The sequence below is a fragment of the Rhea americana genome, unplaced genomic scaffold (assembly GCF_003343005.1).
Source record: "Rhea americana isolate MKP2758 unplaced genomic scaffold, rheAme1 scaffold_346, whole genome shotgun sequence".
NCBI classification, from domain to species: Eukaryota; Metazoa; Chordata; class Aves; order Rheiformes; family Rheidae; genus Rhea; species Rhea americana.
In genome coordinates this window covers 573,535-587,566 of record NW_028186475.1, presented here as the reverse complement: position 1 = coordinate 587,566, position 14,032 = coordinate 573,535, and the positions used below count along the sequence as shown (strand labels likewise).

At 43.0% G+C, this 14,032-nt stretch overlaps 1 protein-coding gene across 1 annotated transcript; it reads right to left on the bottom strand.

The window, feature by feature from the left end:
* Positions 1-912: 912 nt before the first annotated feature.
* On the bottom strand, positions 913-13,538 carry RHOF (ras homolog family member F, filopodia associated). The gene is made up of 5 exons (XM_085311656.1): positions 13,316-13,538; positions 12,775-12,862; positions 4,463-4,572; positions 3,560-3,694; positions 913-1,202 (listed from the first exon to the last, which is right to left on the bottom strand). The coding sequence occupies exons 1-5, from the start codon at positions 13,475-13,477 to the stop codon at positions 1,038-1,040; spliced, it is 660 nt and encodes a 219-aa protein (XP_085167782.1). The 5' UTR covers positions 13,478-13,538; the 3' UTR covers positions 913-1,037.
* Between the last annotated feature and the right edge of the window lie 494 nt (positions 13,539-14,032).

Sequence of the window (14,032 nt, the reverse complement as noted above, 5' to 3'; positions counted from 1 at the left end):
ATGATGGCTACAAACTAGCAATTGCTCCTGAAATCTGAGATCTTGCTGTATGACTCTGTGCAAAAGAACTGAGATTTGAAGCACAGGTGTTAGGCTGTTCAGTGGGAGAAACCAATGTCCTTCAACAGACAACAGACACCATCGCACAGGGAGAATTTATTTTACAGTAATAGAGACTTTCTTCAGCTATGAACAGGAGTTGTCCAGCTAAGTATTTCTCTGCCCCTAGCATGCACCCATATGTGCATCTGTCATGTATTAAATAAATTGCAGGATTTTATTGTAAAACTGACTTTATATTGCACAGAGTACCTGCTTCAAATGTTTCTAACTTTCAGTGCTGTAGATTAAATATTTCCCGTGATACTCATTTCTGAATTGGAGCAACTGATATATATACAGTGATGAGTAACACTTTCTCTTATGGCAGCAGGCCTTGCAAGGAGTCCTCTAAAGGAGCAGCTCTGCAACACTGGTGCAATGAAAAAGGAGCGGACRCTTTGCCTGTGCAGTCTAGGGGACAGCTTGAGGCTAACTCAGTTCACTGCCACTGAGTAAATTAGGTTCTATATTAATCTTTTCAAAAAGAATTCCTGTCCTCTTTTAATGTGCTGCTCTAACATCAGTTCTTCTGAGAGGAGTGGCCTTTCTAGCTTTTCTGCTTAAATTTAGTTAGCTAAGGCAATAAACTGTAGCTAAAACGTACCACAACTAATTTCCAGAAGGAAAAAAGCTAATTAAATTAAGATAGTAGCAGTCACTGTTCATTGCAGTTTACAGTGGATCTCAGAACTCATTGGTGGTTGTTTTATGGTTAAGAGCAAAAGCCAGATGGACAAAGGTATGCACCATCAGTTAACTTAGATAAAAAGCTTTGAAAAGWTTGTGAGAAGTTCAATAAAAGTGCAAAAATTTTAAGAAGTTAAAACTTAAACATCACTGCAGGAACAAAAACTTGGAATGGGGGGGAGGTATTTAAAGTTGTACTGTTGCTAAAATGTGAATCATTTGGCTGCAATGCTCATTTGCAGTCCAGATCATAGCACTGAGCAGACTGTCCGTTTCTTTTGGCGTTTGGCTTTTTTCATGGCATTTAGTGCAATGGTTGTTGCTTCTTTAAAAACATTTTCTATGTTTTCACGACATTTTGCTGAGCATTCCAGATAAACTTCTGCATTAATCTGCTGACAAGCTGTTTCGCCCTGGAAAGAATAAAAGGAAAGAAAAAATGTAAACCTGAAGTTTAGGAGGGGAAGGAAGGTGAGATGGAAAAGAAAGAAGCTGCTGCTTCCGATCTAGTGCTAAGGCATAAGTGGTACTGGTAATAAATTATGAGCCACTGGTAAAGAAATTGCCTCCCCCCCTTAAAYGGATCTAGAAGCTGGCCCAGGAGTTCAGTGTATTAGAGGCTCTAAGCTGCAGATTGCTGATAGCATAGAAATATTTGCAGTGTTAAGTTCCTTTAAAAGAAATGCTGTAAGAGATCAAGTGAGAATTAAGATATCCAACTATGGTAYTTTTTCATCACATGGCCCTGAACGTAATTAGTATGCGATGTTACCTTCTGGAGTTTGCGAGCTTCAGCAGTGAATGTTATGTACAAGATCAGAATCTGGTCCAACATCCATCTTTGTTTTGCTTGTGCTACTACAGGAACCTTTAACTTCTGCTTTGGAGCATCACAGGGGCTCAGCAGAAATACTAACACAAACGGGTGCCTGCATGTGTCTAAACCATACCCGAATGCATGTGATGGAAGCAGCCTAGAATCTAGAGCACTTGCATGCAATCTTGGTTGTGTGAAATCACTGCAGACAAAACACAGTGATTTCTTACTTTGTTTGTGATCCTTTTATAGTCATGCAGTCAGCCTCCAGTTTTGAGAGCTTGTGATCACATTTTGGCATGTTTTTAAGGTCTGCAACCCACAACTCACAAACTCTGCATTTATTCATTATAAGCCCTGGGAGTGGGGTCACTTGAGCACTCAGACTTCTACAGGGGGATTTTTCTTCAACATATTTAAGCAAAAAATGTCTCCTCCTAGTCATTTGCAAGCTACTGTTCAGCTCCTCTGTGCCTAGCGTCAGAAGCATTGTGYTGTGTGACTCAAGATGCCATCAACTTCAGAAAATTGAAGTACTGTGTGTTCAAGGTGCGTGTGAGGAGGAATGAAGTGGGAGGACTTGCACAGGAGACCAAGACTGTATATCATATGGGCAATAGAATTAAAAAAGCATGTGTGCTGCTGACTGCCRCAAGTGTTAGCCTCTCCTTCAGGCTTATGCCGATGAGTTCCCCTCTCTTGTGAACATTTGTGTGATGAGCTGCTTGGGGGCTGGAGGGGGAATAAGGCCATAATCTGAGGCAGTAACAGTGCCAGATGTGAGGCCTCAGCGGACTTGCCAGAGGATGTCACTTGCCCTGTATTTCAAATGCAAGGGAGAGGAAGGGCGTTATTAATGCAAACGAGACAATCTGCAGATGTTCATGAAGCAGCAAGACAAGCATCTCCTGTGCATAAAGAAGAAAACGCAGAAGTCCTTGCATGGTTTACTGGTCAGGCAGTAGCAGTTCCTTTTCATGGTGTAGAAAAATGTGATTCATTCAAGGTCTTAGTGCAGTTAACCTTGTTTCCCAGACTTGTGTCTAGAACAGCTCAGACACACTGCGATGAGAGGTGAAGGATGACTTTGTAGTAAAAGTAAAAMAGCAGGGAGGTGGAAGACCAGAGCAGAAAGGTCTTGCGTGACATGTGAGCTGTTCCACTGTTGACTAATGTTGCTCCTGTACTTAGGACAGCTATGCCTGTCATGTAATTCTAGTTGTGAGGCTCAGTGCTTGGTAATGCTTAAATTGAAAATACTTGATAATATGCAGTATCTCATTATTTTAGATTAGAAATTTCATAGAAAGGTTTCTTATGCTAGAGAAACCTTACAAATRTTTTTGCTATTGTCCTTGAAAGGATTTATTTTTAAAATATGGTTTGCAAAACATTTTTTTTCTAGAACAGTCAATATTTTAATACAATAACATGTATCCTAGTGTCTCCAGTCTTTTTTCTACAACCTTGATCAAAGTATCAGTGATGGGAGCAATGCAYTGTAACAAGAATTATGGAAGGAGTCTGACAAACTTGTTGAGGCCTACAGATTCGTAACAGTAATAGCCCAGCTGTGAAAGAAACAAATGAGATGTAATGAGCCTCTAAGAGACACAGAAATGACCAACGCTTGCTGTTCCCCTTAGGCTGGAAAGAAAACCTTAGTTGTGATACGAGGCTTAGTAGYGTTCTTTCAGATACCCCAAGATGGGCAAAAAGCTCATCAAATTCCTCTTTACTTTGGTACAAAAAATGGCCAGTGATCTGGCCTCTTTCGAAAAGGGCTTACAGAAACCCCTGTTAATGCTGATCATCAATAATTCATAATCTAGACATTGTGTTCACCAGAAATTGGAGTATTTGTGGTTGCAGCTTGTTAGCAATGATGCCACTGAAATAAGTATGCTTCATCTCTTACACAGAAGATGACACTTTAAATGCACTTTTATTTACCTGGTTGTAAGTAATGGGCTCCTGCTGAGAGGCCCGGAGCTTACGCAACTGTTCTTTGTCTTTCCGAAGGTCTGTCTTGCAGCCGATCAGTACGAGAGGGGCACCACGGCAGAAGTGACTCACTTCAGGATACCACTGATAGCAGGAAAACAACTTTTACGTGTTTGTTTTTCTTTTTTTTTTTCCAGAAATCAAAACAATAATGTCAAGAAACAGTCATCACTTTGAAACTCTGAAAYTGCAGTGTATAATAAAGTCCTTATTCTAGTCTTAGGGCACAAAATGTGCTCTTTACAGAAACATTCAAAAGTCCTACCAGAAGTCAGTTGCTTTATAAAAGCATAGGCAGTGTATGCCACTATGACAAAGGCCTTGCTTACATGCGACTTCAGAGGTGTTCTTCTGATTTTAAACAGCTAAAGAGCAGGATCTGGACCAAGACTTGTATACAGCATCAGCAAAACAAAACAGGAACCCTAAGTTCTGCTTTGGAGCATTACAAGGGCTCAGCAGAAATCCTGTTACAGACACTGGGTGCCTATGTATCTCTTAAATATATCTGAATATGTATATGATGGAATAGACTTAAACTTACAAATATTTGTATGTAGTCTTGGTTGTGTGGTACTGCTATGGATGAAACAGTGAATTCATGCTTGGTTTGTGATTCTTTCAGTGTTCTGCAGAGCCAACCCCCGTTCTGAGCACCTGTGAGCCTTTGAGAGGTAAGTCCCAAGTGTAAGGACTGTGACCTGTAGTTCAGTGCATGATGAGTGGTCTGTGCATTTATAAGCCTTGGGCACAGGACTACTAAACGCCATCAGCTTTGGGGATCTGACATCTTGTCATACATTTGGCATATTTAATTCATCCAAGTCTGAAGCAGTTACGAAAGCCTCTTACCTTAACTATTACATTATCATAGCTAGTGGGATTCATGACATCATAACAAATTAACACTACGTTTGTGTTCTGGTAAGAAAGAGGTCGTAGCCGATCGTAGTCCTCCTGCCCTGAAACACAGAATGCTTTGGATAAAAGAAATCCATCTTTACCAGACAATATAATAGGATCATGTAAAGATACACACTTGGCATCAAGCATAGGAGTTACTCTAATTGCATAGACTGAAATATTTCCATTTTTGTAAAATTCCCTCCCTTAAATGCAGGAGATTCCTTTTCAGTGACAAAGCTGATGCTTTTGAATATAAAACATATCCTTAGAAAGTTTTATTGAAAAAGGATGTTTTGTCCAGCTATTAAGTATTTAGAAGCAGTTTTAATCGCTAATTGCTGAGTGGCTGTTCACAAGCAAAATCAACAAGAGGAATTTGATAGTCATTGATTAAAACGTTTGCAGTTTGGCCGTGGCTCCGTTCCCCTAGATGCATTTGCGCCTGCATTTTGTGAAGAGAAAAAACACTGTATCTGCTGGGCACAAATGCTGAAGTAAGAAGGCTAAGTAGTAGCCTTGCATTTCCTAGCCCTGAGAGGAAGCAGTGGTTAGCATGCTGTTCCTTCAGCACCTGCACCCTCTGTGCCCACATTTTACTAGCAGCAAGCAGCTGATTTTACAAGACACACAGCAACATGAACCAGCCTTAGCCGATCTTTGAAGCAGGACTTCTCAGCARGTCTTAGGGCTGCTGCTGAATTCCGGAAAAGCATGGCATTTTCTGATTAGCAATACTGTAGCACATGATCAGACAACAAGAAGCTAATTTGGTTCAATCCTGCACTCTTCCCCTCTGCTTGCTGTACATATGACTTAGCAGTCATCGCAATGCTGGGCTCTGAAGGTGTCTTGCTTTTGAGAGGGCAAGTTCAAGAAACCCAGTATCTGCCAGAGATAGTTGGTAGATCAGAAAACAAGATCTTTTTGAGATGTTTTTCAGAGACATTATTAAGGAAGAAACCACTATTTAAACAGAGTAGAAGATCTATTTACCACTTGAATCCTGCCCTGGGAATCAGGTATGTCTCTGTGACCCGTTGTATTTCCAAAATGAGAATCAGAAATTTTAGTCCTTCACCTGATCACCATACTATGTACACTGGGCTGTGAGTGTGCCAGCTGCCTGCCCTACAGAAGTTACACATCTTAAACACTTGCATTGGCAAATCAGATGAAGTAGCATGTAAACATGCTACAACTTTATACCAACTATTCCTTAGCTTGGTACCCAGCTCTGTTCTAAGTCACATACTCACTGCTCTAGCCAACATGCTTGTCTTAAGTTACTTCTGAAGATGCCCAGTAACTCTCTGCACTACTTTGTCATCCCTCTTATTTTAAACCATGGATTGAGAGATGGATTATTACAAGGCAATCCCTACTGGATAACCCATTATTTAGTTTGCCTGAAATGTTTGTAAAAAATGAATTTAAAGTTTGAACCACTCACTGTATTTGAGCTCCCACAAGAGCAACATGTTCCACGGGAGACATGCAGAACAAAGGAGGATTGATCCCTCAAGGCTTAATCCAAAAATAATAGACAATTGACAAAATTACGCATGTTGTATAAACATTCACAGAAAAGACTGTACTGTTTAGCCCTTCTTATTCTCCCAAATCCACCTACTTGTTTGCAACTGATTTACTGTTTTGTTGTTGAGATAATCCTCTGAATACATTAAACGTATCAGGTGCCAAACTTTTTTTCCCCTACTTATTTCCCCAGTACTATGTGCTGGATATGTTTTTCCCTTTCAATTCATGCCTCTGAGCTGCTAAAAAGGTAGCATGTAAAATCAAGTCATCAAATCCTCCAAGTTACTGCTGGCAAATTGCGAGGCAAAGGAGTGTCCTATTTGAATAACCCACACTAGCTTGCCTGAAGTCAGAACACACTGCTACAACCGTGCTCTCCTGGGTAGGATGACAGAAGTGTCTATGTGACACAGATGTGCTATACCATAAGCCAAAAAATACAGATATGATTGCCCCAGTGGACTGCACCTTCATCTTCAAAACAGTTGCTTTGCAGTTAAGATTTTGAAGTAAACCGAGAAAATAAATGCATGAGAAAGCACTGCTCTGTAAAATGCAAATGTTTCATTCTTCGTTCATGTTTGAACTGCCAAATACAGAGCACAGGACAAGGTAAAACGCAGAAACCACAGTGGCAAGGTTAGATAGTATGTTGTTTAACTTGTACTGTGGTGAGATAATTGCAGCTTCCACTTGGAGAGGAAGCTATTCTTTAAGAGTTTAGACTACAGTTCTTCAGTTTTTGTGGGTGTAACAGGACCCAGATCAAGCTGTAAGTGTTTGAACATCAACAGCTCTCTTTCAGTAATTTTACTAAAAACATTTTCTTTCACAGCCTCTCCTTAAGTACTGCTGATGAAATGCAAAAAAGTGCCTGGGAGACTTTTTTTCTGTCAAGTTGCTTGGTCTGTGGTCAGAATTTATTTGGCACAGATTTAGGTCTTCTACTAGAAGAGTTTTAAAATGAAGGACCAGGGCTGAACCTAAGTGGTTACTGAATGTATATGCAAAACCCTTGAGTGTGTTCCTTCAAGCACTTCTTGTTTTCTTTCCCCAGTTAAAAAGTATCCTGCAAAAGAACGGGGCAAATAAACACCTATGTCTGAGCATACCTGTAACTCTCCTCTGGCTGCTTCTCTCAGTTCACTGCAGCATAAGAGACCATGGTGCTTTTTCTTTTTTGAGACTTTCCCTGTCCAGCTGAATTCACCTGAAATTCCCTAATTCTTTGCAAAGATCACACACCCACATCACTGTCACTGCACTTGAGCCTGAAGAAGGGGTGGGACCTCAAGCGATGACTGAGGAGAGCAGGAAGAAGTGAAACCACAGGTCTCTATTTCACATGCATGTTTGCCTCTGCTCTTCCTCTTCCCTCCAGCAAACCTCCACCAGAGGAAGCATCAGCCAGTTCAGTGCTCAGGCTGTAGAGGACCCACACCCTCTACACCAGCTAACTGCAGTGTGGGGACAACAGCTGTGTGGGGACATTTAAATCTCCTCAGGCACTCCAGGTCACCAGGCAGATGGTAAAGTCTTCCCACCACGGCACTGCTTCATGCACGGCCTCTGAGCTCTTGTGCAGGCATCTGTCTCTCCATTTAGCAGATTGAAGGATAACTGTTGCCTTGCCCTACTCAATCTAGGGAACCAGGGTTTGTCCAGTTTTTCACGCTTCTCTAGAGGCAACGGGGAACATCCTCCTTCCAGACCTAATTAATTAATGGCTTTTTTCTCTGTCTTGTACTCCTGATCATAGGTGGTGTTTCTGGCAGTTCTCTTAACTGTGTGAAGGCCTAAGGTGGACATGAAGGGATACTGAAGTACTGGGAGCTGCAGGTCCCATCTTCCAGTGCACAGGACCAGGCCGAAGGCAAACCCCATAGGACTGACCAGTGTTGTATAAATACGTGCGTTATAACACGTAAAATATCACATCATAAAGTTACAAAAGAATGCCCACAGGCCTGACACAGCATCAAGGTAGGGAAAGGCCAGAGGCAACAACCCAATGGACCTCTCCGAGCTGTGGAAACATGTCTTTAAAGGGGGGGAGAGGGGAGTGGCAGCCTCCTCCAGCACATGGATACATCTGATCTTTGTTCTTGAAAACCTGTTAAAGTACAGAAATGACTTTCAATGCGATTAATCCTTACAGAGAAGGTGATAGTGCTGGATGGAATTACATCAGGAAGGAGAAGAGCAGGCCCAGAGCCCGTTCTGAAGGGTCACTTGTACAGATGATGTGTAGGGAGCCTGTAGCCAAGACATCTGAAAACAGTGGAGTGGTGGCAATGAAGATGTTGAGCCAATCTTCACCCATCCACAGCAGAGAGAAGGTAAGAAACCAGTCATGATTTCTGGTTTATTAAGAAATCTCCTGTTTGAACAGATGCTACCTAAGGCATGCTTGGGGCCAGGGATGTTCAGTATGCTCACTGACAAGTTGCTGMAGTCAGTCTAGTGGCTAATCTTTGCTTCTAATTTTCCCAAAGAAAAGCAGTCTACCTGGCAGAGCTGTGTCTGTGCCCTTCCAGMAAAAGCAAAGAGAGATCAAGCAATTTACAGATGCAATCCTGCTATGTTTCTGGTTAATAACTGATCACAAAGTTCCACAAATTTATCTTGTTACAGAATAAACCATTCTCTGTCTTTAAAAGTTTTTCCCTGTGTATCTCAGGGGGGAAAAAAATCTAAAATAATCACTTTTTTAAAAAAACAATTCTAAACCTGTTTGTAACTAAATGCTTTTGCATGTGGACAAACGTTCTACAAGACTGCCATTCACAAGAGAGCGTAAACAGCATATTCAAAACTAACCAGAGGCAGTCTAAGAGTCTCCCAGCAAGTGCTGCTCTCTAACTTACAGTAGCACTGTCCGTTGCCTTCTGTCCTGGCAGTTGGTGGAAGACTGTAATGTCCTGTCACCTAGTCCAGACCAGCCAACCACTTCCTATATAGGTTGTCCTAAATACTGTACACTCAGTATTTAAAACCAACATATAACTATGTAGTGGAGAGCCCATACAGATGCAAGAAAATGCACTAAGTTCTCTTTAGTCTGTTCTTCTACAGACTCTAGAGGATACCACGGTTGCTAGCTTGGCAGCTAAGCTTTTGTGCTACTGTTTAGAAAAATTTGTGAAACTTGCTTTCTTCCTGGTAGGAATAAAACTAGTAGAAGAGGACATTTGGGAGGTGAGAGGGGCAAGGGCATGTTTCAGTTAAAAAATGAGTATTTTTTTTCCTCAGGCCCTCCCTCTCTCTTTCAAAGTTATGAAAAAATTACTCTTGCATATAGCTCCTTTTAAATTTCTCTTAAGGTCTCACTCACACTGTAGTGCAGCTGTTGTTCTGGACCTGAAGGACCCTGCTGGAGGCTTCAAGTGTGTTTCCTCCCAGCCAGGGCGAGTGCCTGCAATGATTAGGCCTCCCCAGCCTTCCCCATCTATTTTTTTTTTGTTCTGAGAAAGTCTTGCACCTAGCAGAAGTTAAGCCTCATGTGTGAATTGCAGCTAAAGCATCAACATTATTAGACTGTTCCTTTAGTATGTAAACAATTACAAAGTTAATTTACCTCACAATTCCTTTGTCTCTTTCAAGTGCAGTGAGAAATGGAAATTTTTAATTGAATAAGCAGCTGCAGTTTGCAGACAAGATAATTGATATTGCAAAGTCTTTACAGATTGCGTATTTTTAGCCCCAACTTCCTGCAACAGCAAGAGGTGTCTCTGAGGAAGATTACAGCAGCATAATACAAGTCTCTTAAAGAGCTGTTATTCTAGCATATTTTAGATTAGTTCATTAACTTCAATTGTTACCAAAGCACTTGCCAAGAAAAAAAAAAAAAAAAAAAAAAAAAACTTCAACAGCTTGAAATACTTGATTCTGTAGTCACCGTGTTTGTTTCCTCCCTAAGCAAGCAGGACAAAGCTCAAAGTCTCAAACATGATGACGGAGTACAAAGATTCCCATCAAACTACAGGTTTACCAGCCACAGAGCTGAACCTGTCCCATACCTTCCCACGATACTGAAGTACATGCAACTCTGTTTACTCTAGCTTTTGGCAAGATCCTAAACATACTGTGTTTTCTTGTTTTTTTTTGTTTTTTTTTTTTGTTTGTTTTTTTTTTCCTGTGGTGGATGATGAAGATCCAGTGATGGTTTTCAGAAGAACACACTTGTTTTCTCCTCCTCCACACTGCTGCATGACCATTAGCTGGACTCATTCACCTCAGAATACTTTTATTTCTTTTTCATCTCACTTTAATGGTTTTAGGACAATATGAATGATTTGGGGACTTTTCAGACCGAGAAACAATATAGAAAGGTAAAGCTATCTTAGATTTTTATAGAAAAGCAAGAACTCAAGCAATTCAGTAACTCAGAAGAAAATTCATGAAATACAGCCAATATGCTGTGCTGCTAAACCACTGCACTATTAGTAAGCTGTTGTATGCTTGCTTGTTCTCCTCTTTAAGCCATCAYTGCTGCTATATACAGCATTTCCCAGAGCATCACCCAGCTGAGAGTAATCTAATGAGCCTTCGTTGTATGATACAACTGCAGCAAGTCAGCGCAGTGAAACACTTACTGCATCTCCCCCTCCAGACTGAGGCAATAGAAGGACAGAAGCTCTCTGCTGCTGAACAGGATGTCCCCCTTACTGTCTTCCACTGCACTGTTTGAATTTAGAGACAGAATAATTCCTGGTCCTAGCCTTAAGCAAATCAGCATCAGTTTTATTTTATTAAAAACAGGATGGGATTAAAAACATGTGTGCTCAGAAGACTTCTTCCTCTAGCCTAGCTTCCAGGTTCAGGAAGAAGGTGAAATGCTGCTTGAATTACCAAGCGTGAAACAAGCAGCTAGGTGAGCAACTTTTGGGGCAGGACCAAAACTCAAGTCTTTCCTCCTCCTAGGCAAATGCCTTAACCAAGAAAGCAACATCTCCCTTTCTTGGCACTAGAGAACCATGAGTTGCTCTTTCAACTATGCAACAGTGGCATCTCCACTTCCTGAAATGTCTTGAGAGAGAGACAAAATAACTCCTGCCCCTTTCTTCAACAGGGAGGTGCTTTGTAGCTGTGAACTCAATGCAGAGGGGCAGATGCTTTCTGCTGAGTTACATRCCTAAACAGGTGAGACAAGGCATCAGTACTGGGTTCAGAGAGTTCTCCAAGCTGCTGGTGACTGTAAATCTCATGCAGAGCTGAACCCAACTGTAGATGCAAAGAGTCGGGCACCTGACCCCAGGTCAGGCTTGCAGCCTTTGCTCACAAGGCTACATGCCCTAAGAGTTTAGTGTTGCAACGCCGAGCTTCATCCTACCAACAGCCTTTCCTGAATCCAGCTGGAAGAGCCTCCAAAGGCAAGAGTTGGAAGCACTACCATAGTGTTTTTAAATGAGAGCCAGCCAAATATCAAGAACTATATGACAACCTAAAATCCCGCACTGACAGCGAACAAATGTTAAGCTTGTTCGATGAGCACACTGTGGCAAGGTCTTTGTGCCAATGCCTGTTTAGTTGCTCAAACTACAATTCACCTTCACTTAAAGCAAACACAGAAGCCTTGCCATTTGGCAGAAGTTAGATTATCCAAATCACTGGAGTCAAGAAAGGAAAAGGTAACATCAGAAACAGAAAAAAATATTAGCAGATTTGGGTGCCCAGAATCTTACTATATTGCAGTAAAAATTAGCTATAATTTTAAATATTCTTTAATATAAAAGTGAATTCAATCTCCTCAGATACTATATACAGTATGTATGAAGATAAGTGTGTTTTATTACTATTAGGAATGAGTATGAACCACACGCTTATTTATATTGGTATAAATTTGAGACAACTCCATGGACTTGAACTGAAACAAACACGATTTACACTGAGCTGTAATGGAGTGCATGTCAATTTTAGGGTTTGTTGAGAAATGCAGCTGGACAACTATGTTTCAGTAATACAATAAAAACTGTGAATGAAGTTGAACAAAAGTCATTTCACAAGTTTCTGAAAGGAACCCAAACAAGTTACCAGCATTTTCAAGTAGCTTTTAAAACTATGGTCTTTTTATTTTGCACACAAACTAGTCTGTTTTTTTTCCTTTACTATTTGATCACACATGGCAGGAGATTAAAGTATTTTCTCAGTTGATTATATTACACTGTGCATCTGGGAACTAGATTTTGAATAGCATACATATCTGAAGGTATTAACATGATTTACCTAATAAACTACATTGTTAGGATAAAGAACAAATCCACGGCTAGAATTGCAAACCCATTAGACTAGTGACTATTTTTTCCCCAGAAGGCATATTCATGCATTAAATTGATAATAGTTGTTGTCCTATTTTAAAGTTGTGTTTAAATCTCTAATAGTTTCAACTGTAATACTGGGCCAGAAGCGTGCTAACAGAAAAACAGTATCAAAACACATCCAGTTTTGCAATCAAACTGTTTTAAGTTGACATAGCAAAATCTTTTGGAATAAAAACACTGATTTAGCATATTCACAGGAATGGCATTTTACACAGGTGAAGGCAGTTTCTGCTTTTCTCTCTGAAATTACATCACTGCTCATATCACAAGAAAATCCTGGCACTATGTTTGATTCAGTCTCAAGCTAGTCCCCCAGTCCAGTCTCAGAGAAACTGGCTGTAGCTATTTGCTATTTTGGAAACTGGAAAAATTATAAGTATCTGAAAAAAAATCATTTACCTGCGGTATCATACAAATTCAGGATGACTTCTTTGCTGCCCACTGTAATACTGGTAGTATACTTCTCAAAGACAGATGGTGCGTATTGCTGTAAACACAGGAAAAATAATTCCAGTTACTGAACGGTACTGCTTGTGCAACCCTGATACCACGAGGGCCTCTCTGCTCGGGTGACCTCAAGGCGCTTCACCSCGGTGGCCAAAGGAGCGGGGCCGCAGACACCTGTCTCGCAGCTCTGCGTTTCGTCCCTTCCAAGCTCACCCTGCGCYTGCAGGATTTCACCTATTCCTGCTCCTAGCCTTTAAACTCTTTTATTCTTTCCCCCTCCTCCTTAAACGTTGGTGCTAGAGGAAAGCCCAGGGCTTCTCTCCCGGCCACGAATTACAGCGTGGGGATTTCAGCGCCTTTTGGGGAGGGAGGGAAGAAAAAGCCCCCAAAGCCCTAAAAAAAAGAAAAAGGGAAAGAAAACGCCCTMTGAGTAAATAAATAAATAAAGCGCTAGAAAAGCCGTCAGCCCAGCCCGGAGGCGCCGCGGGCTCACCTCGGGGAAGGAGCCCTTCGCGTACACCATGAGCAGCGACGTCTTCCCGCAGCCGCCGTCCCCGACGATCACGATCTTCACTTCCTTCTTGCCCGACGGGGCGGCGCCGCGGCGGGAGCCCCCCGCCCGGCCGTCGGGCAGAGCCCCGTTGGCCGCCTCCATGGAGCGGGGACGCGGCTCCCTCAGCGCTGGCGGCGCGCGGGGCGCCCCGGGGCGGGCACGCGCCGCCCGCGCCCCGCCGGGGACTGGCGGCGCCGGCGCCGCAGGTGCCTCAAGGCCCCGCCCGCGCCGCCGCCGCCTCGGCGGGAGTTTCCGTGCGGAGCCTCCGCCCGCCGCTCCCTYACCTCGGAGTCCCGTCTTGGCCGCCGCAGCCTCGGCGGGAGCCGCCGTCCCCTGCCACCGCCCAGGCGGCCCCGCAACGGCTCCCGCACCTCAGGGCCCCCACACACCGCGGCGCCTCGGCGGGAGCCCCCGTACGGAACCGCCGCCCCTGCGCCCGCGCCCGGGCCGCCCCGTAGCGCCCCCTCACCTCAGGGTTCTCCCCTCGCCTCAGGGCGCTTCCCCCCTCGCCTCATCGCCTCAGGGCTCTTCCCCCCCTCCCCTGGCCTTTCCCACCCCCTCAGGGCTCCCCCCCACCATGTGTTTCCTCGGAGACCCCCCTCCGGGCCCCAAACAAGCGCTGAAGTCACCCCCAGCCGAGGGCCCGTGTCCCGGCGC

What these genes read in the sequence shown, in the direction of transcription:
- RHOF (XM_085311656.1), bottom strand. Translation starts at nt 13,477, where the DNA reads ATGGAGGCGGCCAACGGGGCTCTGCCCGACGGCCGGGCGGGGGGCTCC. An exon ending in CGAAGGGCTCCTTCCCCGAG is followed by an intron (nt 12,863 to 13,315) that starts GTGAGCCCGCGG and finishes CTGTGTTTACAG; the next exon opens with CAATACGCACCATCTGTCTT. An exon ending in GAATTTGTATGATACCGCAG is followed by an intron (nt 4,573 to 12,774) that starts GTAAATGATTTT and finishes TCTGTGTTTCAG; the next exon opens with GGCAGGAGGACTACGATCGG.